We start from the raw sequence: 27,493 nt of genomic DNA, 5'->3' as shown, positions 1-27,493 counted from the left end.
AAAACATCAAAACCACTCAGTGATTTCCATTTCCCAAAGCATTTAAAAGTTTCATCTTCTCTGAAACAAGTCTCAGTGCACAAAGCAGGATATCTTGGTGTCTGCTATCCGGATATCCAGTGACAACAGTGAAAGTTGTGAGACATTAGCCGACACATTGGCTCACTGAGAACCATTCATCCGGGCAGAGGCAAAAAAAAAAAACATGCCAAGCAAAACAGATAAATATTGAGGCATAAAGGGCCCCAGGGCTCCACCAAAGTCACGTTTGATGAATATATATCTGCACAGAATTTCATATCAGTCCTTCCAACGGCTTAGATGCATCCGTCTGGTCCAAAGAGGGATGGAAGACTGACATTGTTGCAAGCATGACCAAAAGCTGCACAAGTTTCCACATGGGTCAGCTGTCATCGTCTGTCCAGAATGTGAAAAGTTTGTTTGATTGATTGAAGGGTATGAAGTCAGGCTATTAAAAGTCTTATGTCATAGCTTTGGTGAAAACTGCGTGAATTGTGATGAATAATTGAAAGAACACTATCATTTTACGTGAGATTAGCTTGCTCGGTTGCCATGGTAGAAGTGTGTGTATTATTTACAAGCTGTGTGAGTGTGACTGGAAGGCAGCTTACAGGCTTCCCAGTCATTTTTAGATCTGTTCACACTGTGAGGATTAACGCTCCTAGTAATCCATGGGAAACAAAATAGTGTGTCTGAGCTGCATGTTTACCTCCGAATGAGAGGGAATGAGCTGGACGGTGGCGCTGTGGACCATGTAACGAGGAAGAGGGTTCACAATGGAGGGGACAGTGCTGCTGCCAGGACAGGAGAAGCCACAGAAGCGGGTGAGGTTCCGCGTGGCTTCGGGAAACAGTGGCCGGGTGCTGAAGGAGATGTTCAAAGATGAGGGGCCCTCTGACTCCTTGGATTCAGACTGCACGAGCAGCTCTGAGGCCGAGCGAGCCAGCACGCCCTCCACGGCAGGAGATGCACAACTCCCGTATCCAAACCCCTTTGGATACCTGGGCTCGGAGCTGGACCACAGCGAGGGCGAGCCCGACGACCTGCTCGTGTACGCCGGGGCCACCAAGGACTGGATGTTCACCACCAAGAGGATCAACATCCTCAGTAAAAATGGGACCGTGAGAGGGGTCAAGCACAAAGTCAGCGCAGGTCAGACGCTGTTTGAAAGCCTTCCTAATACCAACAGTGTAAGTACTTCTAGCCAAACTCAAAGTTTAATTGTTTTTAAAACATCTTGGTGCCTAAAAATTATACTATAGCTTGATTGTTTTCTGGACTGATCCCCATCAGTGTGAAGTTTAGTTACATGTAGAAGCAACATTTGGCACTGGGATGAACGCTCATAGCAGTGGACAAGGTCGCAGAACAATTAAGAATTAATGATGCATTTCGTTAAGTGTATGAGGAGAAACTAATCAGGTTAATGAATTCTCAGTACTGCTTTCTAGTATCCTCGTTCTGACTCAGTGTTTGTCATTCAACTCTGGGACCGAGCGCTTTAGCAAAAGTGATGTAGAAGTTAGTAAAAGTCTGTCTCTGGAGATGGATCAGGTGATCACGCAGAGACACCAAACCAGATAAAGCTTCTCAGCACAATTAGGTGAGATTATCTTTCTTTTAAAGTGGAGATTAAATACTTATCAACGTGAAGGAGCCTGATCTAATCCCAGAGAAAAGACTGATGTTTTGTAATTGTACAAGCACGTGCAGCATTTCAACTAGTTACTTTGGAGTGCAGTCCATAATTCTGTGTAACTTTGGAGAGTTCAGATTAGCACGAGGATTTTGTTTCATCGAGACGATCATAAAACTTTACCTATGTTGTGCCGATTTTGCAACTGAGTATTGCCTGCAAAAAAAAAATAAAAATAGTATTTGCTAATTTCTGTAGAATTTTTCATACAGTTGTGAAAACGTTAGGTACCATTCTCAAGCCTTTGTTATTTCTGTGTTTAGATTAGATCACAGTGGGTCTTAGTATAAATCAAATGCAACCCCAGACTTTCAACAATGTATAACTTTTTTCACCATGCATCATTTACTAGACAACAATGATGAAAAAAAAAGGAAAATAATTGCGGGCAATGCTAAATACCTCCTGCTCCTGAATCTTACTAAATCCTTTGATGAACTGATGATCAGCAGATGTGCAGCCCTCTATAAAAGAATAGTTTGTGGGTCTGGAACATACCAATATATGTTAACACAATGCCAAGAGGGAAAGGCATCAGTAATGATTTTGGAAACGCAGTTGGTCAAAACTGGTTAATGCGACAGGACAACAATCCAATGAACTAAAAGACCGTCTAAATGCTGGCAAAGAACATTAGGAAGCTGTGGATAAGCAAATGCCAAAAAATCTCAATTGAAGCAAATTTGTAAAGAAGAATGAACTAAAATTCCTCAGCAATATGAGAGACTGTCTTTTTTTTGTCTCAACAAAATATTGTTGTTGAGACAATGATAAATTCATACAAAACAGCTGCTACTACTTCATCATGGGATATCTTAGACTGCCCAGATGAGTTTTATGTTTTTTTTTAAACTCGGATAGTTAATTTGTGAACCCTGTTAAGATAAAAGGTGACCCAGACAGTCTGGCAAGGGGAAAGAACACAGGTAAAAGTGTGAAAATCAGTAATTATCTATGGAAAGTAATAATAGTATACAAGATGTTAACACAAGGCTGTTGATATGATTGATAAGGACTCCACTTCTTTAACCATCTCTCTTAGCTTGACAACAAAAATCTTAGGGTTGGAGGAGTTTTGAGTGCACATGTTTATACACTTCTTTTAAAAACAGACTGCTCTGTGACCCGCTCCACTAGTGTGAGCAGGTGCCGTCGGCTGTCCTGCATCATTTCTGCAAAAAATCACCATTTGTCAGTTTAAATCCATTTGTTTCATCACTTCAGGTTACCTGAACTCCTGAAATACTTTGTGGGGTTTGCTGTTACCTTGTGGATCACCAGTGGACTGGGGTTCCCTGTTAGATGTCCAGACTCTCTTATTGCAGAATCTTTTAAGAAGATTTTTGTCAGTAAGCTCAAACTGATGTGAATTTTGCAAACAATTCTTGCAAGAAAATGACCCTGGTGAAGTTCATGTATCCTTCTAAGGGAGGGTTGTCCCATTCCGGTTCTTGAGGGAGGACCGGGGGTCCTGCATGTTTTAGATGTTTCCCTGCTTCAACACAGCCGATTCAAATGAAAGTGGTATTTAACAGACCAGAATGATTATCCATTCATTCAACGGACAACACTGCTGTAAGGCCAGCAAGCTTTTTATTTCAGGAGGAGTAATTAACAGGGATTTCTCTCGTGGTTTCATAGATTGGTTTGGACCTCTAGTTGGATTTTTATGTAGTGAAAAGCACTTTTTTATTTATTTTTTTATACTTTTTCTTCTTTGTGGCCCCGATACAGAACAAAATGTTGCTGATATTGACTTAAGCGTAAAAAGGCACCAAACCTGAATAAATAAAACACACCAAAATAAAATGAAGAAAAAAAAAAGATAGCATTAAATGGTAATAAAAAAGCCACTAAATCAGAAGCTGTGTATACATTGCTGGCAGGAGACGTGGTTTCACCTTTACCTCCTCATAGGTGGACTTCTCACTTGAGTTCGGGCGGATAGTGATCTACACCACGAGTTTCCGAGTGGTGAGGACGACGTTCGAGCGGTGCGAGCTGGTCCGAAAGATCTTCCAGAACCACAGGGTGAAGTTCCTGGAAAGGAACATCGCCCTGGACATCGAGTACGGGAAGGAGTTGGAGGAGAGGTGCAAACGTGTGGGCGAACCTTTTTCATTACCGGTCGTGTTCATTGACGGACACTACTTTGGGGTCAGGCATCAAGACTTTTTTAAATATATGAGCCATCAGTATCATCTGCAATTACACTAAAGGCTGAATTTTGACAGTGTTGCAACTGTTTTGCAGGGTGCTGAGAAAATACTTGGCATGAATGAATCAGGAGAGCTGCAAGATCTTCTGACAAGAATTGAGGTTGGATTTTCTCAACGTTTGTCACACACGCACACTCACTATAAATAATTGATCTTGGCCAAATAGATGACTTTCCTGAGAATCTGTTTCAACCAAAGACCTGGTTTGATCGCCGCTGATGTTAAATAATTCAACCGTTTCATTTTGCTGCATGAGCTTTATAGCACATGAATTATTAACGTACAAGTTGGTCGTAATTGTGATAAATAAATTATTTTTATTTGGCCAAAATCGTTGAAATGAACACAGAACAAACAGGAACAGTCAATTTTCCTCACTTGTCACGTCTTCAATAAAACATGAGCAACCTGCAGTGTAATGAAGGCATGCACATCAATGAGCAGCCATCAGTAATGGAGGGCTCCTTATTGATTCATTTGTTCCAACGTGCCAGCACAAAGCAAATGGCTCCGAGGTGCAAAATGAGATAATAAAACAGTTTCTGTTTCCCGCTGACCTGCAGCAGCATTAGTCATGTAGGCCCTGGTGTTTTTTCCCAGGCTTTTTTCTTTAATTTGGAGTTCAGGACCCAAAAATAGTGAATACAAAACAGTCTTATGACATTTGAGTCATAAATTCAAGCCACTGCAGGCTTTTATAAAAATGTGGAACTCAGAAAGGTCATGCATGCACCAACCAGGCCACAACACGGCACAACTGTGTAACATGTATGGGTCCAAAATATTTAACCCTTTACATACCAGCCTGTTTCTTCTGGCTTCTGCTCTCAGATGACATGTGCCGCCTGTACGGGGGGCTCTGCTAGTCAAATAGTAATGATGATACATTTTATTTATAGGGGCCTTTCACAACACTAAAGGACAGCTCACAGAGAACATCAATTATACAAATAACAAAAGAGCAACAGATTGAAACATTAGAAGTGCCATCAACATTTAAAAAAAAAGAAATGAAATATTAAACTAACAAAACAGGTTGTTTTATTTTTCATTTGGGGTATGCCAGTTTATCAGGTGAGTCTTGAGATAAGATTTGAAGATGTGGGGAGAGTCAGTGGTACAGAACCTTTACAATGGAAGTTGTGTTTTAAAATAATAGCTTGTAATTGCAGGAAATGCACCTATATTCTTTTCAGCAGATGATAAGTTCACTACAGAGTATTTAAAGGCAGCCAGGAGAAAATGAGCTGAGTTTAGCTGAGAGACAGGTGAGACTGGCATAAACGAATACATCTGCCACTCATTAATTCATGTTATGACTTTTGGTTTGTTTTTCAAATCACACCGAAAATGTTCTGTTCTGTTATTTCGGATATATTGTTGATGACAGCCATTCTTATGTTGGCACAACTCTGTCCCCCCTTAAAATTGACATTATGTGTTACATGCATTACCTGTTTTACTGTTAAATGACCTCCAAAATGGGCAGCAGGGTGATGTGGTGCTTAGTGCTGTCACTTGTCCCTGTGTGGGTTTTACTCCAGCTACTTTTGGCTATGGCTAATTGCTGATTCTAAATTGGCCGTGAGAGTGTGGTTCGGTCCCACGGCGAAGGCCTGATCTGTTTAAGACGTTCCCCGCCTATCGCTCAGTGACACCTGTGACAGGAAATGATAATGGTTTTTCGCAGATGCTCCTGAGCCATGCTGTAATTTCAACCTCTACTACCTTCCATGACAGAGTTGTCAATTTTTAATACAGTGTTTCCCAAAGTCCTGAAGATCACAACCATTTACATTCATTTTCAGACTTGTTCTACCCATACAGAGATTTTTTTCTATTTCTGAAACTTTTCACAAAGTTTTTTTGTCACTTTATATAGTTGGCTGAAGGAAATTTCACAGATTGTCTTGATAGCTTTACTCAACATTTCCAGTCTTTCTGGAGCCTCAAAATCCTGACATCTAATTCCAAATGATCATATTTTCTGTCAGTCATTTAAACATATTTTTAGTTTACAACATCTTTGTAAATTAGGTTGTAGTTTTTTTTCTTAATTAGTGGAACAGATTAGAAATAAAATATCCAGGGATTTATCTGGATGTAGCTGCTCAGGTTTATGGCTTTGGAGCAATTTGCATTTTTCTTCTTTTTTAACATACCTGAAATGTATCTTTTTTAATATACCAGTGAAAATTAAGCATAGTGTTGCTGTCAGATACCATTACAAAAACATAGTATGATATGGGGGGGTTTTTCCTGGGGTAGGAGCAGTGAAGGAAGTCTTGCACCACGCAAGAAATAGAGCGGATTAATATGCTGTGTAAAACCAGTACGGTAATTGTCATTTTTATAGCTCAGTTATGAGTAAATGAGCTATATAATAGATCATTTTGCTAATTGAAATCGTATCTCAGAATGTGGAGACTGATTGTGACATTTCTTGTCCAGAATTTTTAATAAAGGATTTATCCACTTCTTTAGAGGGTACAGCATCCCCAGACGTGCCAGACCTGCGGGGGCTTCGCCTTCATCCCCTGCCAAGTGTGCCATGGTAGCAAGATGTCCGTGTTTCGCAACTGCTTCACGGATTCTTTCAAAGCCCTCAAGTGCACTTCCTGCAATGAGAACGGCCTGCAGGCCTGTGTGCGCTGCAGCCAGTGAGGATGTTAAGTGCCTGGATCGACATCTCTCCTTCCCTCTTCAGGACCGCACACAGGAGCCAGGACTCTTCCTCCATGGCCATTGTAGTGAAGAAAATGGGGATTTATAATAAAATCTATGAACTTGCACATTGAATCTTCACACAGTTATTGACATAGTGTTGAATTGATGCGTTACTCCTCAGTGCTGATCAGGTTTTTCAGTATTAAGACAGATTTCTCATCAAATGCATTGTTTGTATCTACACAGAACAAAAGGGGTCATGAACTAGATTGCCCTCTGAGACACCTAAGCCTGTACGTGCGTGAGGAGGTGCTTAATTAAGAACTCCCTCGTCATTAATCTCATCTCAGACACGGTAGGGACTCTCAGGTCAGGCAGTGAAAGTCCCGGGTCAATTCTCAGGCTGCAGAACAGAAAAGAGGAACCATGTTCACAGTGGAGCATGACATCTGAACAAGATTTCATACTTTTGCAAATATAACAGACACTGAAAAAGATCTGAGTCCAAAAGTGGATCTTTGCAGCAGACCTGAAAGAGGGGGCTCTGCAGCAGATGGTCTGGACCCCAAAGAGCCCTGATCTTATTTTGATGGCGTCAGACCCTAATGAGAAGTGTTTTTCTTCAGGTATTGAAAGACTATGTCGTTCTTGTTCTTCAAAATACAACAGGGGGATAATTTAAAGCATCATTTTTTTGCCATGTATTTCCACATCTACTCACCTCATCCAGTGTTTAGAGGCAAGTCATCTGGATACTTATGTTCGGGGTCTGTGAGGTCTGAACCATTCGATAACACATTTTCCAACTTCTAAAAGCTAAGAGTTATGTCTCAATTTTAGAGTTGGTTGCCACGTCAGGACTAAATAATTATGTCTTTAAAGGTAAATATCAATTGTGATATAACCTCTAAACAGGTACTGTTTTAGAAACAAATCTGTTTTGCTATAGCTGCTCTTTTTTTTTTCTTTATACTACTATTTCTATGAAAGTAAATGACCACTTTTGCAAGGGTGTGAACTTGAACTGAAAATAACCAAGAGACAAAGATGTATGTTTTGATTGGTCTTTATATATTCATGTAAGTTTATTACCAGAACAAAGTCTGAAGGACTCATATCTCCTTTGTATGATGATATTACACATGACAAGAGGTAAGGATGGAAGTACAGGTATAGTTAAAAAGTTTCTTTAAAAAGCCAGCTGAAGTGAGTTTCCACTACACAAACATTTTTAATTTCTCCTTCAAAGATGACACGTCCTTTTGTCATTTCTCTGAATAAAACGCCCCATGCATCACAATGAGTCACAAACAGGTTCAATAGCCAACCACCTGGAAATGAATCTAGCTTTACACCTAATGATTCAAGGGCACTCCTAATACTCTTCATCCTCAAGGAAAAAAATGGAGGATGCCACTTTTTGACAGCGCTGAATAAAGAATAAAGGACTGTAGCACCCTATAATGTAATAATTTCCTGAAAATCTAATAATGCCTGAAAATGTAATATCATTTGCTCTTAACTCAATCGAACAGTTAATAAAACACAATAATGTAATAACTTCACCAATAATGTAATAAAATATCCTGACTGATATTGTAATAACATTTTTACCGATAATGTAATACCTTATTACATTATTGGGAATTTATTACATGGTACTCAAAGTCTGAAATTTAACCCAATAGTCATTCTGGTGTTTCAAATCCAGTGTATATAACATTCTTAGATTCTTAAAACACAAAATGTAGAACTTTGGACTGAAAATGAACATGCATATTATTCCAGAAAACATTACATTATCTGTCAAGTATTACATTATCAGTGTTGAAGAAAAAAAGACCCACCTACAAATGTAATAAATTCCCAATAATGTAATAAGGTATTGCATTATCTGTAAAAAAATGTTATTACAATATCAGTCAGGATAATTCATTACATTATTGGTGAAGTTATTACATTATTGGATTTTATTACATTTCCGATTGAGTTAAGTGCAAATTTTATTACATTTTCAGGAAATTATTACATTATAGGGTGCTACAAGGACGTGGCACCCCGTGTCCAGCAAACTATGCAATCGAGATAACATGCAATCCGCGCCGTGTTGGTGTTTTTTAAGGATGATGTCATGTGTTGGCTCCATCAGCAGAGGCAGCTCTCCACGCCGTCATAGCCCTGTACAATGCTGCTTGAACATGATTAGACAAGGCAGCACTGTAAAGAGGCTAAAAGCGTGGAGCAGGGTGGTGATGGAGATCCGGATTCTTCTAGATGCTCCTGCATCCTCCTGTGACTGAAATAAAAAGAGAGAGATGGAGAGATGATGCCATTGACCGCCGCGCGTCGTTTGGACGCACAGGGCAACGGTGGATGATTACTTTTGCTGCATAAAATATCCAATCCTATAATTGAATTCCTCGCAGGGGGAGTAATGGGAGTATTGGCTTTTATAACCACAGGCTTGAGGAGATGGAGGGAGGTTTTCATGAAAATCTATGACCGCGCTGGGTTTTAGTGCGCCCCCATCTGTGCGCTGCTGGAGACGAAGAGGCTGAATTATGGAGACGAAAAAACACCACGAAAAAATAAAAAATAAAATATGCATCGACAATATCGCAAACATCGATGTATTTTTAAGTCATTTTCAAAAATGCATCAATGAGGAAAAATGAAAGAAGGTATGCAGAAAGGTGATGGAGGAGCAGCGATCTCCACACCCGAGAGACACCTCTCGACGCGTTTCCAGCAGCCTACAAAGATTACCCCAATTATTGTTTCTTCTTTTTTTTTTTTTTTTTTAAATCAATTTTTAAATCAAACATTATCGTTACAAGCGACCTTTTTTTTTTTTTTTTCCTCGGCAGACATGGGGTGACATGAAACGGGATGATGGGCAGTGGCAGAACTGGCTCGGGAATGGCATGACGAGACGTGACATTGATATGCGCCGCAACAACCCCGACAAAATGTCAACACAACATTCGGACGTGGAAAAAAACCTGCGATGGCGGGGGATCGTCCGCACTGCGTCCTCGCTCCCGGCTCGGAGAGACATTATCTCAGTCGAGTAGTCGAGCGTGGTCCGGCCGCGGCGCTGCGCGTCATGTTTTGAACGGTCGGTCAATGCGCAGACTGGCTGGAAATGACTGTTGTTGTTGACGTCAGCTGTGCAGGAGAGAGCCCTCCTCGCTGCTCCACAATTGCACCATCTAATGGACTCGGGGTTACATGCCACACTGCAAAAACTATAAATCTGACCAGGAATATTTGTATTATTTCTAGTCAAAATGTCTCATTTTTTAGTCAAAAAAATATCATTACACTTAAAACAAGAGTCATTACCAGAAAAATAACTTATTTGACAATTTTCAGCTGTTTCAAGTAAATTTTCACTTGAAATAAGTAGAACAATCTGCCAGTGGGACAAGATTTATCTTCTCATTACAAGCAAAAAAAAAAAATCTTGTTCCACTGGCAGATTTTTCTACTTATTTTAAGTGAAAATCTACTTGAAACAGGTGAAAATTGTTTTTTTTTTCCCAGTGATGAGTCTTGTTTTAAGTGTAATGAGATTTTTTGACTAAAAATGAGACATTTTAACTAGAAATAAGACAAATATTCTTGTTAAGATTTTTAGTTTTTGCAGTGCATGAAAACATCTGAGCAGGAAATGGGCCTCTAATTAAAATAAATAAATACATAAAAAGAGCAAGAAGAAAAATGTACCTTTTACTTCTAAATTCATCGGAAAGCAATGGCCCCAAAATATTAGGTTTGTTCAGTGGTTTGTACTCTTAAAAGTCCAGGAAAGACTCCAAACATCTTTAGAAGTTGACACGGAGGGACACTCAGGACTTATACACTGATACAAATATTGTGCTTGATCTACTTAAAAAAATAAGTCAACTTTTTGCATGAGATTATTATGTAGCTCAAGAAAGACTAGTCTTTGTATAAACTACTTTATTTTTTGTATGTAATTGATACATTTACAACTTAATTGTGTTAAGCTGACTTTACTTGCAAAAATTAAGTTGACTTTACTTGCAAATGAATTTTGTACATAGTAAAAAATTAAGTAGTTTATACAAAGACTAGTCTTTCTTGATCTACATAAAAACCTCATGCGAAAAAGTTGCCTTATTTTTTTTTAAAGTAGATCAAGAAAGATATGTTTTACTGTGGTGTTCTACTTAAACAAATAAAGCATTTTTCATCTAAACGTTGGTCAATCAATCTGCCCAATAGGTTCAAATTGTTAAAGGAAAAGTAAATACAACAAGATCATTGCTTGTTGTTTGTGTGTAAATGAAAAGATTGGCCGGGATTACATAAATGCCGTTTAAGGAAAAAATGTTTTTTGAAAAAAATGCAGATTAAGTTCCAAACTAGATGTATTTATGTAAAGCAACAAACTTCATTTTTAATTAATATCACAGATGTGTTATATTTACATTCGCTTAGATTTATTCTTTTCAGTGTACTTCTAAATTCATCGGAAGGCAATGCCCCAAAATATTAGGTTTGTTCAGTGGTTTGTACTCTTAAAAGTCCAGGAAAGACTCCAAACATCTTTAGAAGTTGACAAGGAGGGACACTCAGGACTTATAGTTATGCTTTTTTTTTTAAGGCTTATGATCTTTGTGTAAGAGCAGAGCAAGAAGGGCTTGTCAGGAATACAGCCTCAGACTAACAGCATATAAACTTTTTCTCCCCTCAGGCCGATTATTTAAAAACGAAAGCAAACCTAAATAATAATAATAAAAAAAAACATGGGCCATACCAAGTGCCCCATTCCTTCGAAGATTTAGATGTGCTGCTAATCAGCAACCCTTGATGAGCTGATTGTCAGCAGGTGTGTAAACCTCTATAAAAGCGGAGCTTCTGGCAGGTTGTTGGTCGGGGATATCCAAGTGTGTTAACCCAATGCCAACTGAGAAGAATGAAACACTGGTTTTAGAGAAGCAATTTTTCTTGCACGTCAATCTGGAGGTTATGAAACCATTTCCAAACATTTTGTACAGTAGTTCATCGTCCTACTGTGATGAAAAGCTTGGCCTTAAGCAAAGATTTGCCATGATCAGGGGTGTGTGTGTGTGTGTGTGTGTGTGTGTGTATATATATATATATATACACACACACACACATATATATATATATATATATATATATATATGTGTGTGTGTGCATGCATATATATATATATATGTGTGTGTGTGTGTGTGTGTGTGTGTGCGTGCATATATATATATATATATATATATATAAGCACACACACACACACACGCACAGTATCTCTACATCCCAGACCATACAGACCTCACTAAGAACTTAATGTTTGACTAAACAAATAGTCTGATTTCCAAACAAAGTCTCTTCTGTCTACAATGAACATGGAAGCCTGATGCAAGATTCAAAGTGACCATAACTAGCAAAAAATAAACAGCCCTTCAGAAGAAAAACACCTTGTATAAACTGTGAGACACAGAAGTGGAGGCGTGGTGACCTGGGCTCCTTGGAGTCTCCATACCAAAGTGTTGTAGGGGTAAATGTAAGACTGTCCAACAGTTAAAGCTCGGTGAAAATTGGATCATGCAACAGAAGACTGATGGAAAGTAGCTTAAAACAAGTTACATCAGACTCAGAAAGAAGAAAAATAAAATCTCAATGAATTGAAATCATTTTGTAAACAAAAAAATAGCCCAAAATCTCCCCAGAATGTGAGAGACCAACAAATTAATACAAGAAATGACTGCTCCAAGTTATTAGTGATAAAGGTTGCTCTGTAAGCCATTAAATAATGCCGGTACTTAGTGTTGCCCACATGTATTTGCCTAATTCTATAATACACTATGATGAGATGATCCAATTATAGCTTTAAACCCCGACAAAGAAATGTTTTAAGGAGGTGCAAACTTGGCAAGACTTTTCATAATTACATAACGATTAATAATAATTACACGGGTAATGTTTACATGCTGTCAAATAAAGAGACAAGCCCATGGCAGAAAAAGAAAGCAATATAATTTAATAAATTATTTCAAATTTATTCCAAGTCCTTCAACTGTGGCAAAAAAAAAAAGAAAAATTAAAATAAAAAAAGTCACTAAATATTTCACTATTTAACACCTTTAGAGACATATATCCCCCTCTGAACAGAGCTGTACGGCTCTGGCCCACCTCCTGGATCAGACGTCTGCAGCCGGCCCATCCCAGCGCTGCGACTGTCTGCCCACAGCAAACACAGGACGAAAAGCAAGAACAAGAAAACACCGAGTTGGGGATCCTTCACCACACATACACTGCTCAGGATGACATCCTGAATTATTGAAACAATGTTTTAAAGTCCGTGAAATGTGAAATCTGTTTGGTACTTTAAATCATCAAAGTCTGCTTCTTTACAGACGGTGGAAGAGTTTTATCCCTCCTGTGGCTTTATCTTTGGAAATATAGAGGAGTTTGCTGATCAGCTGGAAACCAATCAGGAAGTTTCTCAACCTCAAATTTGAGATTTAAATGTCAGATATGTACAGAACACCATTTCTTGGCTCCACAGTGTGTTAAATTTAGTCATATAATCCTCTATAAAGATTAAGATGCCGAATAAAAGGCTCTAATTAATCATGGTAGGCTGATGAATTACAACTGGAAACATGTTTTCCCCCTTTAATTGATGAGTTTTAACTGTTTGTTTTCTCCAATTCACTCTTCAACTCACTTTCATACAAATCAAATAAATTCAACATAATTTTCATATTTTTCTCTCTTAGAAATAAAATCTACGAGGTGTCTTCATAAGACAACATTGCTGCATCGAGCCTCTTTAAGTTTTTATGCTAAAAGAAAAAGGAGAGAAAAAAAAAATCTAATATCGTCTAGTCGTTAAATAGATTTCTTTAAATATGTAGCTCTTAGGTTTCTTCCCCATTCATGAAGGAAACCCTATCACTGCGGTTCAAGCTTAACATGAAAGTACAAGTCTAGTAAATGATACTGGTCCTGTTCCGGGTTTTGCTTTTCAAACGGACCACATCCAACTCCGGGCATGTTTACAGAGGAATGTGAAGTCAGGTGAGCGGCCGGGAGACTACACTGAGGGAGAACTTCTGCTGAAATCCAAGGAGACTAATGGCAGTCCGGAGTTCATCGCCAGAGACCCGTGCACTCCAGTCTGAAAGGGGATCTCTGGCAGGATGAACTCACAGTTTCGCCGACCATCATCGAGTCCGGGATTCTGCTTGTGGGCTATTCTACGGTAAGACTTGACAGCTTCTTGGGGCTTGTTTGCGGTAGCGGCCGGAGGAGGGGAGGCGGACCGTAGAGGCGGGCGTGGCCGTCCTTTCATCTTTCCTAACGTTCTCCACGGTGCAGCAGGACGCTCCCTCGGCAGAGGCTCTCAGGTATTATAGTATCTCCAAGTCTACGTGACGAACCTCTGGGTTACGTTGCTATAAAGGAGATACACACAGTTACATGCAAATGCGTATGTTTGTTGTGAAGAATAAAAACTACATTTTCCTCCTCTAGTACCTTGAGTTCCTTCTCCAGGCGGTCCACCTCAGCTCCCAGTGTGTCAATGATGTTCTCCCCGTGTTTCAGCATGAAGTTCTCCAGCTCCTCGGGCGTTTTTACCTGCTGAATGTCCTGCAGCAGCAAAAATACAAACACAAGATGACACAGCATGCAGACTCGTGTTGGATTTAGCAAAACCTAGTTGATGCTACCAAATTATTTTCAATTTGACTCACATATCCTGCACCGACCCGTTTTGCACCCATATTTAGTTAGGACGCCATGACTGACGTCACTAAGTGTTGCCCTTACACAAAGAACTGTTTTTAAGTGCTAACATTTGGAACAGACATGTCCAGATAGCAATTATGTGTCTGAAAACATTGTGGAAAGTCTCCACTGGAGTTTCATCAAGACAACAAATTCAACACCACTCACTTTAAGGAAAAAAAAGAAAAAGAAATGCTTTCCCAAGGGTGAAGACTCTTGATACATTTAAGTAGATATAATTGTATTAGTTACAGTTTGGCCTCGTCTGACTGAAGCCCTGGTTGCTTTTTTTTTTTTTTTTTATAAATGATATTCGTGATTAAGTTTTTAATGTCTATGTGGGGGATGGAGGGGTATACATATGCTGTGTGGGTATTAAAGTGAGGATGTGTCTGAAAATGACCAGATGTGTGTTTTTAACCATGAGTGTGTGAGTTTTTCTATGTTAAATGTTGATTTTATTATATAAAGCACTTTGGAATACTAGTGTATGAAAAGCGCTGTATAAATAAAGTTTGATTTGATTTAATACTAGTGTTTCTCAATCCTGGTGCTGACCCACTCTTTTGAGCCAGGTGTGTTGAAGCAGGGATTGGGAAGTGAAAAAGGATCGTGCTGAATGAATACTTACGTTAAGAATTTGGTCAATGTCTTGTTTTTCCAGATAAGACCGTGTCACCACTCGGCCATCGAAATCAACTTCGGCCTTGAAGCGGACTTTACTCAGTCCCAAATCAGTGGCCTTCACATCATGGATGGCCCTGCTCATAACAAAATAAAAACATCAGGAAATCCCCTTAAAGCATCCCCGTTTATGGGTCTGATACACAAAAAAATACACAAAGTTTCCTGCAACTCCTGTTCCCACAACTCATCAATTAATGAACAGCGACGGTTTTAGTCAGGGATATAATTTACAAAGTACACTATTCTGAAAAATATTTGTGACTAGCAGCCAAAACGATTAACTGAGCAGAATTACATTTGCATCTCAAGTCCAGTTAATATCAGATGTTTTAAATGAACCTAAACGCTGTGTTATGAAGTCATTGTTAGACAGCTCTGACCGGTTCACTCGCTTGGATTTATTTCTCTTTGCATGAATGATTTAAGGCTTGTTTTGTGTTCTGGAGTGGTGGAGTGCAGGAACACCGGCGGCTTTTTATGTGCTGACCTTACAGCAGGGTCGTTCTCCAGAAACTCGGTGAGCTTCTGCACGTGCTCCGCCTGTATGGAGCGCCCCAGCAGCGCCTCCGTGTTTGTGTAGATGAGGAAAGCCGAGACGGCGCCCAGCAACGTGCCCACGCCCAGAGAGCCCAGGCTGTCGTAGTACGGGTTACCTGCGACATGGAGCAGAGTCTGATTGAGTACAAACGTTAAGAATCTAAAAAACAGGATAGAAGATTACCCTGCAGGTATTTGATCGTATCAATAAAAGACTCATAAATAATAGAACAGACTAAGGGCCCGATTTACTAAAGGTTTGCGTGTGTAAAAACGTGTGCAAACTTGACAGCACCCGCAAACCAAAGTGCCAGCTGATCTACTAACAGCGTGCAAAGAGGACTGCGTCTCTCAAATGCGCAAAAAAGCACACGCTATTCATTTAATACTTTTGCCCTGATGAATAATCAATATGGGGCGTACCCACCAGAAATCGCTAAATACTGGGAGGGAAAGATGCAAATTGGTCCATTTACCACGCGCAATGAGATTTACCAAGCCTGAAAGTTTTTGCGTGGATTGTGATTGCGTCTGTATTTAATACGTTCGAAAGGAAGGTGCTAATCTCCACATGCAAAAGGAGAAATATTTTATTTGAATGTTAATTCAATGTTATTATGTTATTATTCAGCAAAAGGTTGCCACAGGAGGCACATTCATTTTTTTATTTGTGATAATAAATAAATCACGTGTTTTCATGGAGAAAAAAGTGTTTCTCATTGTGCGCCTATACTTGTTCTGCAGTTGTCATACCCCGGTGTTGTGCAGTATTCAGCACCCCTGCCGTGAAAAGCACCCCCTCGTCTGACAAAAATGATATTCTCATTCTGTTTAGCGTCCAGTTTTGTGTTAATGATTCATGTTTAAATGCGCTCATGGATTCGGGTTAAAAAAAAAAAAAAAAAAAAAAAAAAAAAAAAAAAATCGGGTAAATGGTTATTGATGTCATTAATTAATAGCCTGCTTACTGTGTTGTCTTCCATAATATTTGTAAATATATATAATATAAACTCCTAAGTATGTGTTTGTGTGAGTGTGTATATATAAATATATTGAAGTGTCAGTGTGTTGTTTTTTTTCTTGGTCTACTTATCATTGAATATACGAGGGGGTGCTTTTCACGGCAGGGGTGCTGAATACAACAATTTGCTTCTTCCACTAATATCGCTATAACTCCAACTCGTCAAATTTCATTTGGCGCTTGCGACTAAAGTTTGCGCCGCAAACCGTAAGACGCGCAACACCTCATTTAAATACTGAGGTTTGCACCTGTTATCAATTGCGCACGCAATCTTAGTTGATCACCCGCAAAACACACAACAACAGCACAAGCAAACTTTTTCAGTGCACACGCAATTTAGTACTCTTTATTTAGGATCTTAGTAAATCGGGCCCTAAGATGGCATGGCTCAGGGTTTTGGTTACCTGTGAGTGAGGTGAGCCCCATACAGCCGGCAGCCATGATGACCCCCAACACCGCAGCAGCATCTTCCAGCAGCACCACGTTCGTACTGGGGTCTCGGCTCTGCATCACTGCACCATTTTAATTATTTCAAATTAGTAGTCTGCATCGCAAAGAGCTGCTCATCATCCAGTCTCACATGCTCTCATACGGACCTCAGATGGTCGGTGCTTCACTACGTAACAAACTAGCAAATACACATCAGTTGATTCTGAATGTTGCAGTTCGCAAACAGTGACATAAATGCCTGAGTTTAAACTCTCCTTCTGGACGTTGACCTGCAAGATCATGTGACTAGATTTCATGTGACACCAGATTTCAGATGTACATACCATATTCATAAAAAGACAGCCCATGCACGTGGGCGCTCTTCTTTATCTCATTGATGGCAACTAGTAACGTGGCTGGTAAGGAAAAAAAAAAAATAAATAAATAAATAAATAGTCATATGAATACAAACCACCGGATGCCGTCATTAAATCTGCATCATCATGACTTACCTCCTTCAGACACCAGAGAGCCGGCCAAAATACAATAAGCCTGCAACAATGAAGAGTGACGCGTTAGTCTCCATTTAAGACGGGTTTTGAATTACAGACGATGTTTCAGAGACACTCACCCATAACAATGACTCGATGGGCTCTGGGTGCAGCAATCCCATGATGCCATGGTACCAGGAGAGACCTGCTCCCATCATAAAAATGCCCACGCCGCTGATGAGGGAGGCGATGTAACGCATGTTGGAGAAGCCATACCTGAAGAGCAGAGAAGCCGACATTAAGGGCTCTCCGGTTTTCTTAAATATTTATGCCGACGCTCATCGCTTGTAACAAATACAACAACACCACTTCTGTTCAATATTTTGCACTAGCGAGGTTAAATGTACAAGTTTGACATCTGCAAACCTAAAGACATATCCACTTCCTTTCTACACATGATTGTACTCCTGAGTGATTTATGACTCTGTATCCTTTTGGAGACACGTCCGCCGAGCTACAACTCATGTCTCTCCGACAGCGAGGCGAGCAGCTTACGGGTGCACGGCGTCTGGGTTGCGCACAGACTGGCTGATCCCCAGAGCCAGCAGAGCTTGGTTACAGGTGTCGGCCAGAGAGTGGATTGCTTCTGAGAACATGCTAGCTGATCCAGTGTAGACCCAAGCCAGGAGCTTGAAGAAGAAGTTCAACCCATTTCTGAGGACAAAGGAAATAAAGAAAAAACAGTTCAACCAGTTAAAACACAATCTGGTTGTTAAGGTCGTCTTATGTTGACTCAAACCAGAAAAACACAGCTATCATCTAACTTGATTGCGTTCATGTTGAAATGTGTTTAAAACTCTTTTTTTCTATTCTGACATTTATGAGACAGCTTTTACACCTTGACTGGACCTCCGGTGCGATGACTGTTCGACTCACGAGTCCCGTGAGTCCACATCACTGTGTCCATGTGACTGCACGTGTGCTCTAACACAATCATCCTGATCTAATAGACATCCCAGAAGCATGTGATGCCAACTTCCCACTCATGCAGTTCCTGATAAAAATAATAATAAAAATAATAGAAATAAAGAGCGTACCTTTTTTGAAAGGAAACTTTAGAAGTTTGACCAGGAAGATTTTCAGATAAATTCAAGTTGAACAATGTTTTGCATTTCAGGCTCATGTTAAAATTAATTAAGCTCATTTTTGTTTCCATCACTTCCTGCATAATTTGCCACAATAAAGAAGCAATACGTTTCCAAGTATGTAAACCATTTAGTCATTTGGTCAAAGCATTGTGCAGAAAAATAAAATCTTCAAGCTTTCTTACAAATCATCATATAAATGTCCAGTTTTCTGCATCATTATCCAATGAACTTCAAACAGCTTGGACAGAGAGCATCAGGGCAGACTCGTGGTGGTGCTGGGAACACTATCGTACCCTACATCGCTGTTTCACGTGCACACCACCGGAAATGTAACTGTGGGTGGGTCAATGAGGATCTCAACAATTACAACTTCTCCACAATCTTCAAACGGCTCCAACTCAAATAAGATCTGATCTGGTTTTGCTCCATCTTCATATCTGAGGTCCATGAAGGCATCGCTGCGTGGAGTTCCTGCACAGACCACTAGCGCTTGGCCATGTGATTATGGAGCGACACAAACACAACAACGCACAAGTATAAACACCAGCTATGGCCCAGTTGTCATTGTGACACAGAAGTTTAAATCACACTTTATCCTAAAAGTACTACCAAAAAAAAAAAAAAGTCAAGGAGTCTTTCATTTTTCCTTCACCTCAATCCTTCATAGTCTTCCAGGCCTGGAAAAATTATAAGTTACACAATCACAATAGCATCGGCACTCAGTCATAAACTTTAAGGACAGATGTTTAATATCTGTGCATCTATCTAATATCTGTACTGTAGTTTGTGATTGATTTCACATCTAAATGGTTTGTTTTGGTTAAAATGAACTTCATTACTACTGTTGATTAAAACGGTCACAGTGACCATCCCCACGCCATCTCAGAGCAGAAAATACTGCTTGTTTTATTTCTTTATCAAGTTATTTACCTGAATATCATTTGAATTATTGCTGCAACAGATCACGGATCACCTAAAACCGGTTGGCAGGGTGGATGGCGAGCAGCAGTGTTGGCATGCAGGGCAGGAGGAACCTGGAAAGCCTTTTCCATCGCTCAAGTTGCCAGTATGGAAAAACTTTTGCTTCCCTGTTGGTGAAGACCCTCACTAATCGGAGGCATAGTTGCATTTCTAGGAAGGTGCACGTTTGTCACAGTTCAGGGTCTCTAGCTGCAGTGGACAAATGTTGATTCAACATATATATAATCATTTATACTTTATTTAATTGTATCAGTCCAAATGATCATGGCATTCCAGCATTGCAAGGAAGCCATATGAATGTTCAACACATCGAGCTTGATGACATTTGAAACATCATCCCACTGTGTCAATGACAGGAGAAAACCCCCAGAACCTGGATTAAAAAGCTAGAACTTTTTAAATGCAGGTATCTGTATTAATCAAGAAAAAAACTTAAGTTTAAATAAGTAGGGCTATTGTATCACGCCTCTTTATGCCTCTTTTTTGAGCATCCAACCATGTTTTTTTCTTGCAATGTTTTCATTTAAGAGAAGACCAAGACTTTGCAGGTATCATCTCTGATGCTCTTCTGCACTTTAAATTGTTTTTGTTTTGTTATAATAGTCTTCAATATGACTTCTTGAATGTTGTTCCTTGTTTTAAAAATGGTACAACGCATACATGACAAACTTGAAGCAAAATAACAATTACAGTGTCTTTTCTTTTATAAAATGTACTGTGTGGTGGTATGAAATCCATTAGAGCCCTAGTTTAATCATTTACTTTTTGCTGTGTGGTTTTATAATACTTTTGTGAGATTTGACAAAATACAAACTATTTGTGCTTTGTTGTACCTTTTTTATGCTGCTTGCTTGTGTAGTTTTCAAAACAGAGACGGTTCAAATGACTGGATGAACCAGGAGAAGTATTAACATTTGTACGGAAACCCTGGAATTATGTGGAAGTGATTCAGTTTGGCTCAAGTGGGTTCGGGATAAGCTTTGGAATTGGACAAGGAGCAAACATGGCTAGCTAAAGTCGCATGCATCAAAGGGCTAAAAACAGTTATCGCCTCATCATTCTGGAAGGGCTTAATAAGCCGAGTATATTTTAAGACAAGTCTGACATTAAACAAAATACTTCAAAACCATCTAAAATCTTTTTGCATCCAAAGTAGCTCTGCTGTTTGCATTTAGTATCTGTTTTTCCACTTTTGAAAGTCAATTTGCCCCCAGCTTATTTTCCTGCAGTCTTCCAAGCGTGCGGTCTTCTGATCATTATCCAACCTGCTGCGTATAGTAACCATGCTGCGAACAGACATTCAGTTCTTTAATCCAATGCCTCCCACTGTGTGCTACAGCTCAGAAAGTCTCCAAGTACAAAAGAGCTTCACAGAAAAACAAAAACATCCAGAAGAGAAAACAGAAAAGGAGAAGATGGGTAAGGAATATTTAAACTTACATGCAAATAGCCACCATCACCACCTTCCCCGGCCCTTGTAGAAATGTCGCCCTCTTGCTGCCTGATCGTGGCTTCATGACACAAAAATAAAGAAAATAAATAAATACTCCACAAGGGACCATTACTGGCAGTAAAAGACCAAACCTGGCGGCCCCTTTAGTCAATAGTGTTTTATAAATGTATAGATCACATACCCTTTGCGTTGCTGATAAAGTGCAATATTTAGTGGTTACATAATGTAAATGTTTTGAATGTGTTGCCTTGCGTTCATACCACACAGGTACGGTACAGCAGTGACAAAAGTAACATCAGCATCATACAAAACAGACAGAGACCCACATGAATGTCATTGTCCTATAGATACACTGACCTCTGTAATCGGGACAAAGACCAGACAAACACAAGCAAGTATTATTAAGGCAACTTGTCCACGCCATCATTCACATTTAAAACACCACACAGATCATCTGTCTTTTTAGACAAATGGAGGCAAAAAAGACATTAAAAAAAAATGGTGCTCACCTTTGTGTTACCCCAAAAGTCTTTATATTCTTTCAACAACTGCTGGTTCCGAAAAATATCTGTACACAAGATCCAAATGACACCGTCTCACAGAGCGAAACAAACAACTCAATACAGCTAAATCAATTATCAGCAGGTTAAATGAACGTGTTTTCACCACTGCTGTCGCCAATAAACAGCTCAACTTTTGACTTATTGGTTTTCTGGTGGATAGTTAGATGAGAAAACTGATGATAGCCTTATTTGTATCGCCATCCATCAAATATGAAGGTGCAGCAGGGAGATTGTTACTTTACCATAAACATCAATTTCAACTGCTAAAACATGTTTGCAGTCAACAGCATTTTACAGAATGAAATTATTGAATCTTAGATCACTGGTTTAAAGAAATATAAAGATTTCCACCCTCTATTACAGAACACTAAAGTGGTTCAGGCTACAGACTTGGCAGTAACTTCCAGAGGATAAAAGTCACTTCCCCAGCCTCTCTAAAGCTCAATAATTGTACATTGTAACAATAATGAGAAAGAATTAACTACACAACTGGCACTGAACTGGCACAAACTATTACCTTCTCTTCAACTGCTAAGAAAACCCTAATAAATGCATTATTTTCAGTCTTTCATTTATTTTGTGTAGGAACAATGGTGCCGGTAGCTGTAAGGAGACCACGTGCTGTTGCAAGATTTAGTTTACCAGCTTCCAGATGTAGCTCCATCTTGAATAGACAAATGTGACAACCCAAATTCTCATGAGACTCTCCCTGTCATAGCCAAATCTGTTTACAGTGGATTCCATTGCAACACAATGCTCACAAAGGACAGTCAGGAAAAGAAATACAAAAGAAACCCTACTCTCTTGGTACTCTCTCTCCACCTCCTTCCTGAGATTTCTCTCCCGGGCCAGAGCTTCATGGCTTCCCCATACATCTAGGGCTCTAAAAAGGTCACAGAGAACAAATAATTTGAGTAACAAAAAATCTAGTGCTTTGATCAGTGACTTGTTTGAAGATAAGTTTAAAAAAATATGTTGCGATGTAAAGCAGAATGACACTGACTTGGCCTCCACATCTGACCGCAAGAAAACAGTGAAAGCCTCTGTATCGTCGTGAGGGCTACGCCTTCTGATCTTCCGGAGCTGCTCCAAATCACTGTGAATATGAAGAGGGGGAGGGCGCGAGACGAGGATTTAGATTAGTCTCCAGTTTAGCAGTGACAGGCAGTCTCGTATTAGCTAATCTCAACAACATGCTTACTTATTACCCAAAGGAATCTGTGGTCAGTACGGTTCTCAGTTAGGACCGAGCAGACAGACATCAGTCTCTCATTCTACTCAGCACTAATGAGAAAGGGATTGCTGTTTTTAAATTAAAAAAAAATGTAAAAGCTACAAAGAGGATGAAAAGTTACCTTGGTTTGAGACAGAACTCATTCATGGCTCTAACAGCAGTGATAAAGTTGTTCTGGGTGTATTTTGCTCCGTATTCCCTTTTCTTTAGAACTGCTCGAACTGTGTGTAAAATAAGATTAAATGATTACCAAATGAGTACCAAAACAAATCAAACCAGCAGTCTAAAATAGTTCTGTGAAAGTAATATAAACTTAGAGTAAAAACACACAATTTTGTTTTTGGTTACACACTGGCATTACCTTTCACTTGAATGGTCTCAGCTTGAGTCAGCCCTTGAGGTGCAGTGCCTATCACGGCAAAGATTATAATTATATCAGAGATGTTGATTTAAGACTAAATCTTTTGGATTGTCTTCTTTTTGTTTAATTATTAACTCATCAGATTGTTACTGGTGTTGGAATATGATGTAATAAATGTTGAAAGAGATAACTTAATCAATGAAACCAGATTCTGAAACATTAGTGTTCATGTTACAAATTCCAAACATCATAGCCTTACCTGGTGAATCTGCGGTGACTCTTGCAGAGCCAGGTGCAACCTTTTCCGTTGAAGGAGCATCACCAGAAGGGGATTTTGGAGGACCATCCTTACTACTGTCAGAGGTAGAGTAGTGCTGGACCTTTCCCAGTCCCAGAGACGCCACACGGCAGTCTGGAACGCTCAACCACAACCTGTGTATGCCTCCATTCTGCCAACCTGTTCAACACACAATAACAGGCCTTTTAGTCCATGGGCCAGACCAGATATCAGTACCACTCAAGGTGACAAAACATACTTATACTTTTTGAAAATATCTATGTCTGTAGATGATATTTTGGTATGATAACCCTTCCTGAGTGGCAGCTGTATCATAGTTATCAGCTCATAAATGTACCCACCCCCTTCAGAAAATTACATTTTAGATGCTAGTGCGTATCCTGGTTTAGACTCATGTACAGGATATCTATCATTGTTTCTCAATATTGTCTTTGCTTAAAAGGTCCCCTGTAAAATGATACCATTCATTCAAGCTAAGATGTGTAGGTATATTATAAATTTCCTGAATCCGTATGGTCCTGTGAGTATTCCAATTTTTGTATTTTGTGTCTCTGTTGTTCCTAGATGACACAGGGCTAAAAGATAGTATATAATTTAGGCGAAAATTGTGTAAAAATGTGTGTTGTCTCTAGTTTAAAGAGCTGCAGTGACCTCTATGTTGGTCAGAAAGATTCACATCGTAGCTTGAATGAATGTTGGGTATGAATGAATGGGTAACTTCATGAGCTGATAACTATGATACAGCTGCCACTCAGGAAGGGTTATCATACCAAAATATCATCTAATTCCAAAATTCCAAAAATTATAAGTAAGTTTTGTCACCTTGAGTGGTACTGACAAGTGAAATGTTGGGCTCTGGCCCACGGACTATTTAGCCGAGCAGAAAATATGATTTAAATGAGTGCATCTGTCTCAGCTCACCGTAGCACGGTTGGGGGAGCCTCGGGGAGCGCTGAGACAGGGACCTGTGCTGCAGGGAGACTCTGCAGAAGACGTGCCAGGGTCTGTGGGCCAGGCTGTGCAACATCCTCGCTGGAGGGCTGAAAGCTGAAGTCCAGGAACTAACAATGCAAAAATGAAAAAAACTTTATTTTAAAGAATTATCACAGAATTGTATACAGGAACAGTATACAAATAGAATACAGAACATGTGCCAGTGGTGATGTTCGTTATTCAAGAAGATTATACATATTATACAAGTCTACGGTTTTAATAGCCCTTTCATTTGTTGATTTAGTGATTAGTTTTAAGTAAAGTTCCATTTCTTTCTGGAAAACATAAAAGCAAGGGGTTTTCTTTGAAAATTTACTCTTATGAATATGAAATTTGGCAAGAAATAAAAACAGATTTATCAAAAAGTAACATTTTCCTTCTTTCTTAGGGAAACAATGGAAACCAAAAACATTTTCCCAATGTAAATTAAAATCTATAGTGAAAGAGTCAATAATAAATTTGCTAATATCTGCCCATAGTTTTTTCGAATGAGAGCAAAACCAGAATAAATGAACAACTGTTTCTGGATGTAAATTACAGAAGGAACAATTCGTATTAATGTCCCTTTTAAATTTCTGCATGTAATGGCTAGCAGGATAATATTAAAAGACAACATGTACGAACAAACATCAAAACCCATTGTGTATCAGTGAAGGGAGTCAAATTGTGGAACAACTGTAAAGATGCCATGAAATCATGCAAATCACTAAGTAAGTTTAAACAAATCTTTAAAAACACTACTCTGTATGGATACAAAACGAAAATGGACACATGAACTGACAGCCAATGACCAAAGTGCCTAGCTCAGCTGAACCACTTTTTATTTTCTTTTATACTTTTCTTTTGAAGTTGTGTGAAATGAAGAAACGGTAAAAACAGAACATTAGAAGGGGTAGGACTAGAAACGTTTTTTTAAACTTCATCCTACACCCTTTGAAACAGGAAATATGTATTTACATATAGATTTGTCTCTTTAATTTGCTTTGTTTTGCTTATGGTTTTCTTTGTTGTTCTTTGTTTTTTTTTCGGTATATACATTTTTTGCATTCTGATTATTTTGTTTTTGTTTTAACCTGTTTGAATAAATAAATAAATGAAATGGAAAAAAAATGAATATTTATGTATGATTTTGTAACAGACCTCCTTAACCTTATTTGTGATTAAAAACTTGTTAGGAAGCATCCAAGTTTTTTTCCAATCAATATGATCTGTGAAATGATTCCAATAAGCAGTAATATTAGGGGTAGCACCGAGATCACTGTCATGCCCGCCTGTCAACCTCACCCTAACCCCGGACGGATTAGCACCGAGAAATATCCTCAGGATTTTAAAGACGGCATCACCAGCCATCAGCGTTTGCACTAGTTTGACTACAGAATCACACAGTTAAAACGGTTCAATTCATATCAAACAAACGACTATCGGCTTCTCAGTAAACTGGTTCTTCCCAGGTAAACGTCGATTCTGCTGCAGCAGGCTACACTGTCACCAAACCTGGCCAAACTGGCATCAAACCTGGCCAAACTGTTCCCAAATTGGGCCAAATTGGGGCCAAATTGGACTAAGACGTTCCCAAACCCGGCTTCCCCTAAACTAGCAAGGGATAAGCTCGCTAGCTCCTGAAAGTAACAAGTGTAGCGTTTTAAAACCACTCCCGTATTGCTGCAACCGTCTCGAAAGTGCATCCACTTCAGGTCATTCAAACAGGTACAAACCTTTCTAAGGAGACGTCTCGTGTGCATAATCTGAGTCCATTTTTCGGGTTTAAACTCACACTGACGGCAAAGCGACTACAGCTACAGAAGGAACCAGCGCTACAAACACACGTGACCCGGGACCTGTGACGTACCTGTGACGAGGCTGTTCTCGCGTGAATGCACGGAACATGTCATTATTTGTAAACCTGTATCGCGAGATTTCGCGGGGTGTTATGGATTGTACCAACAAGGTCACGTTAGTGAGAGTTCATCTCACTGGCGCTGGACAATGATGTACAGAGTTAACAATTTGTGTATAAAAACGTCAATTTTATAAAACAAAATGCAATACAAGTATTTTGGAAACATAAGAAGTAACATTATGGAAAACGTTTACGTTTAGTTTAATAGGAAGCTACATTATTGCCCTGTTCCAATCAAAATAGAGGGGAAGTATACACATAATTTAAAAACATGCCTCCTTTAATAGAATAGAAAGAATATAATATAAAGCCTTTATTATCATTATACTGGTAGGCCTACAATGAGATTAGGCAGCAGCTCCGTAAAAGTGCACACATGCAAAGACTATGTAAACAAGTACTGTAAACAACAAAATGAAAAACAGGAAACATGAATATACTTATACACTATAAAAAAAAGAGTGAATGGGAGGATAAAAATGTACATGAATGAGTGGAAGAATATTGCACTTGAATGGATGGAAGAATATTGCACTTGAAAAGATGGAATAGTATTGCACATAGATAAGTAAGGAATATTGGAACATTATGGATAGAAAATAGAAAATATTGCACAGTATGAGGTAGTTTACTGGTTAAGAAAGTTCACAGCTTTGGGGAAGAAGCTGTCCCTGAGTCTTTTTGTGCGGGTTCGTATGGACCTGAAGCGCCTCCCAGAGGGCAACAGGTCGAAGAAGTGGAAACCGGGGTGGGTGTGATGTGAAGGTAAATAATTTTTTGAAATATTTACCTATATTATTTAAATCAAAGTTTGCATGCAAATAATGTTCAAAGCCAGGAATAATCTACTACCAAAAAATATCCAAGGAATGTTCACAGAGAGAGAAAGGGGCTATAATCTAAGGGGAGAACTACATTTTAGAAAACAAAGTATGAACAACAACGTGCATATCGAACTGTGGAACAGTTTGGAGCAGGAAATGAAACAAAGTACTAACATAAATCTGTT

At 39.2% G+C, this 27,493-nt stretch overlaps 2 protein-coding genes across 2 annotated transcripts; one reads left to right on the top strand and one right to left on the bottom strand.

Annotated features, from left to right (window-relative positions):
* The first annotated feature begins 708 nt into the window (after nt 1-708).
* grxcr1a (glutaredoxin and cysteine rich domain containing 1 a) lies at nt 709-7,034 on the top strand. Its single transcript, XM_061726192.1, has 4 exons — nt 709-1,211; nt 3,635-3,874; nt 3,971-4,036; nt 6,421-7,034. The coding sequence occupies exons 1-4, from the start codon at nt 798-800 to the stop codon at nt 6,598-6,600; spliced, it is 900 nt and encodes a 299-aa protein (XP_061582176.1). The 5' UTR covers nt 709-797; the 3' UTR covers nt 6,601-7,034.
* A 5,581-nt stretch (nt 7,035-12,615) lies between these two features.
* slc30a9 (solute carrier family 30 member 9) lies at nt 12,616-26,413 on the bottom strand. The gene is made up of 18 exons (XM_061724918.1): nt 26,300-26,413; nt 24,513-24,652; nt 23,553-23,750; nt 23,294-23,341; nt 23,054-23,153; nt 22,702-22,794; nt 22,499-22,581; nt 21,645-21,703; nt 21,123-21,193; nt 18,109-18,267; nt 17,694-17,829; nt 17,575-17,614; nt 17,407-17,478; nt 17,038-17,145; nt 15,563-15,728; nt 15,020-15,149; nt 14,137-14,250; nt 12,616-14,054 (listed from the first exon to the last, which is right to left on the bottom strand). Exons 2-18 carry the CDS (start codon nt 24,616-24,618, stop codon nt 14,010-14,012), a joined length of 1,728 nt encoding a protein of 575 aa, XP_061580902.1. The 5' UTR covers nt 24,619-24,652; nt 26,300-26,413; the 3' UTR covers nt 12,616-14,009.
* Nucleotides 26,414-27,493: the final 1,080 nt, after the last annotated feature.

Source organism: Cololabis saira, chromosome 7 (assembly GCF_033807715.1).
Source record: "Cololabis saira isolate AMF1-May2022 chromosome 7, fColSai1.1, whole genome shotgun sequence".
Taxonomy (NCBI): domain Eukaryota; kingdom Metazoa; phylum Chordata; class Actinopteri; order Beloniformes; family Belonidae; genus Cololabis; species Cololabis saira.
Note: the sequence above shows the minus strand (reverse complement) of the source record. Positions and strands in the feature narration are given on the sequence as shown.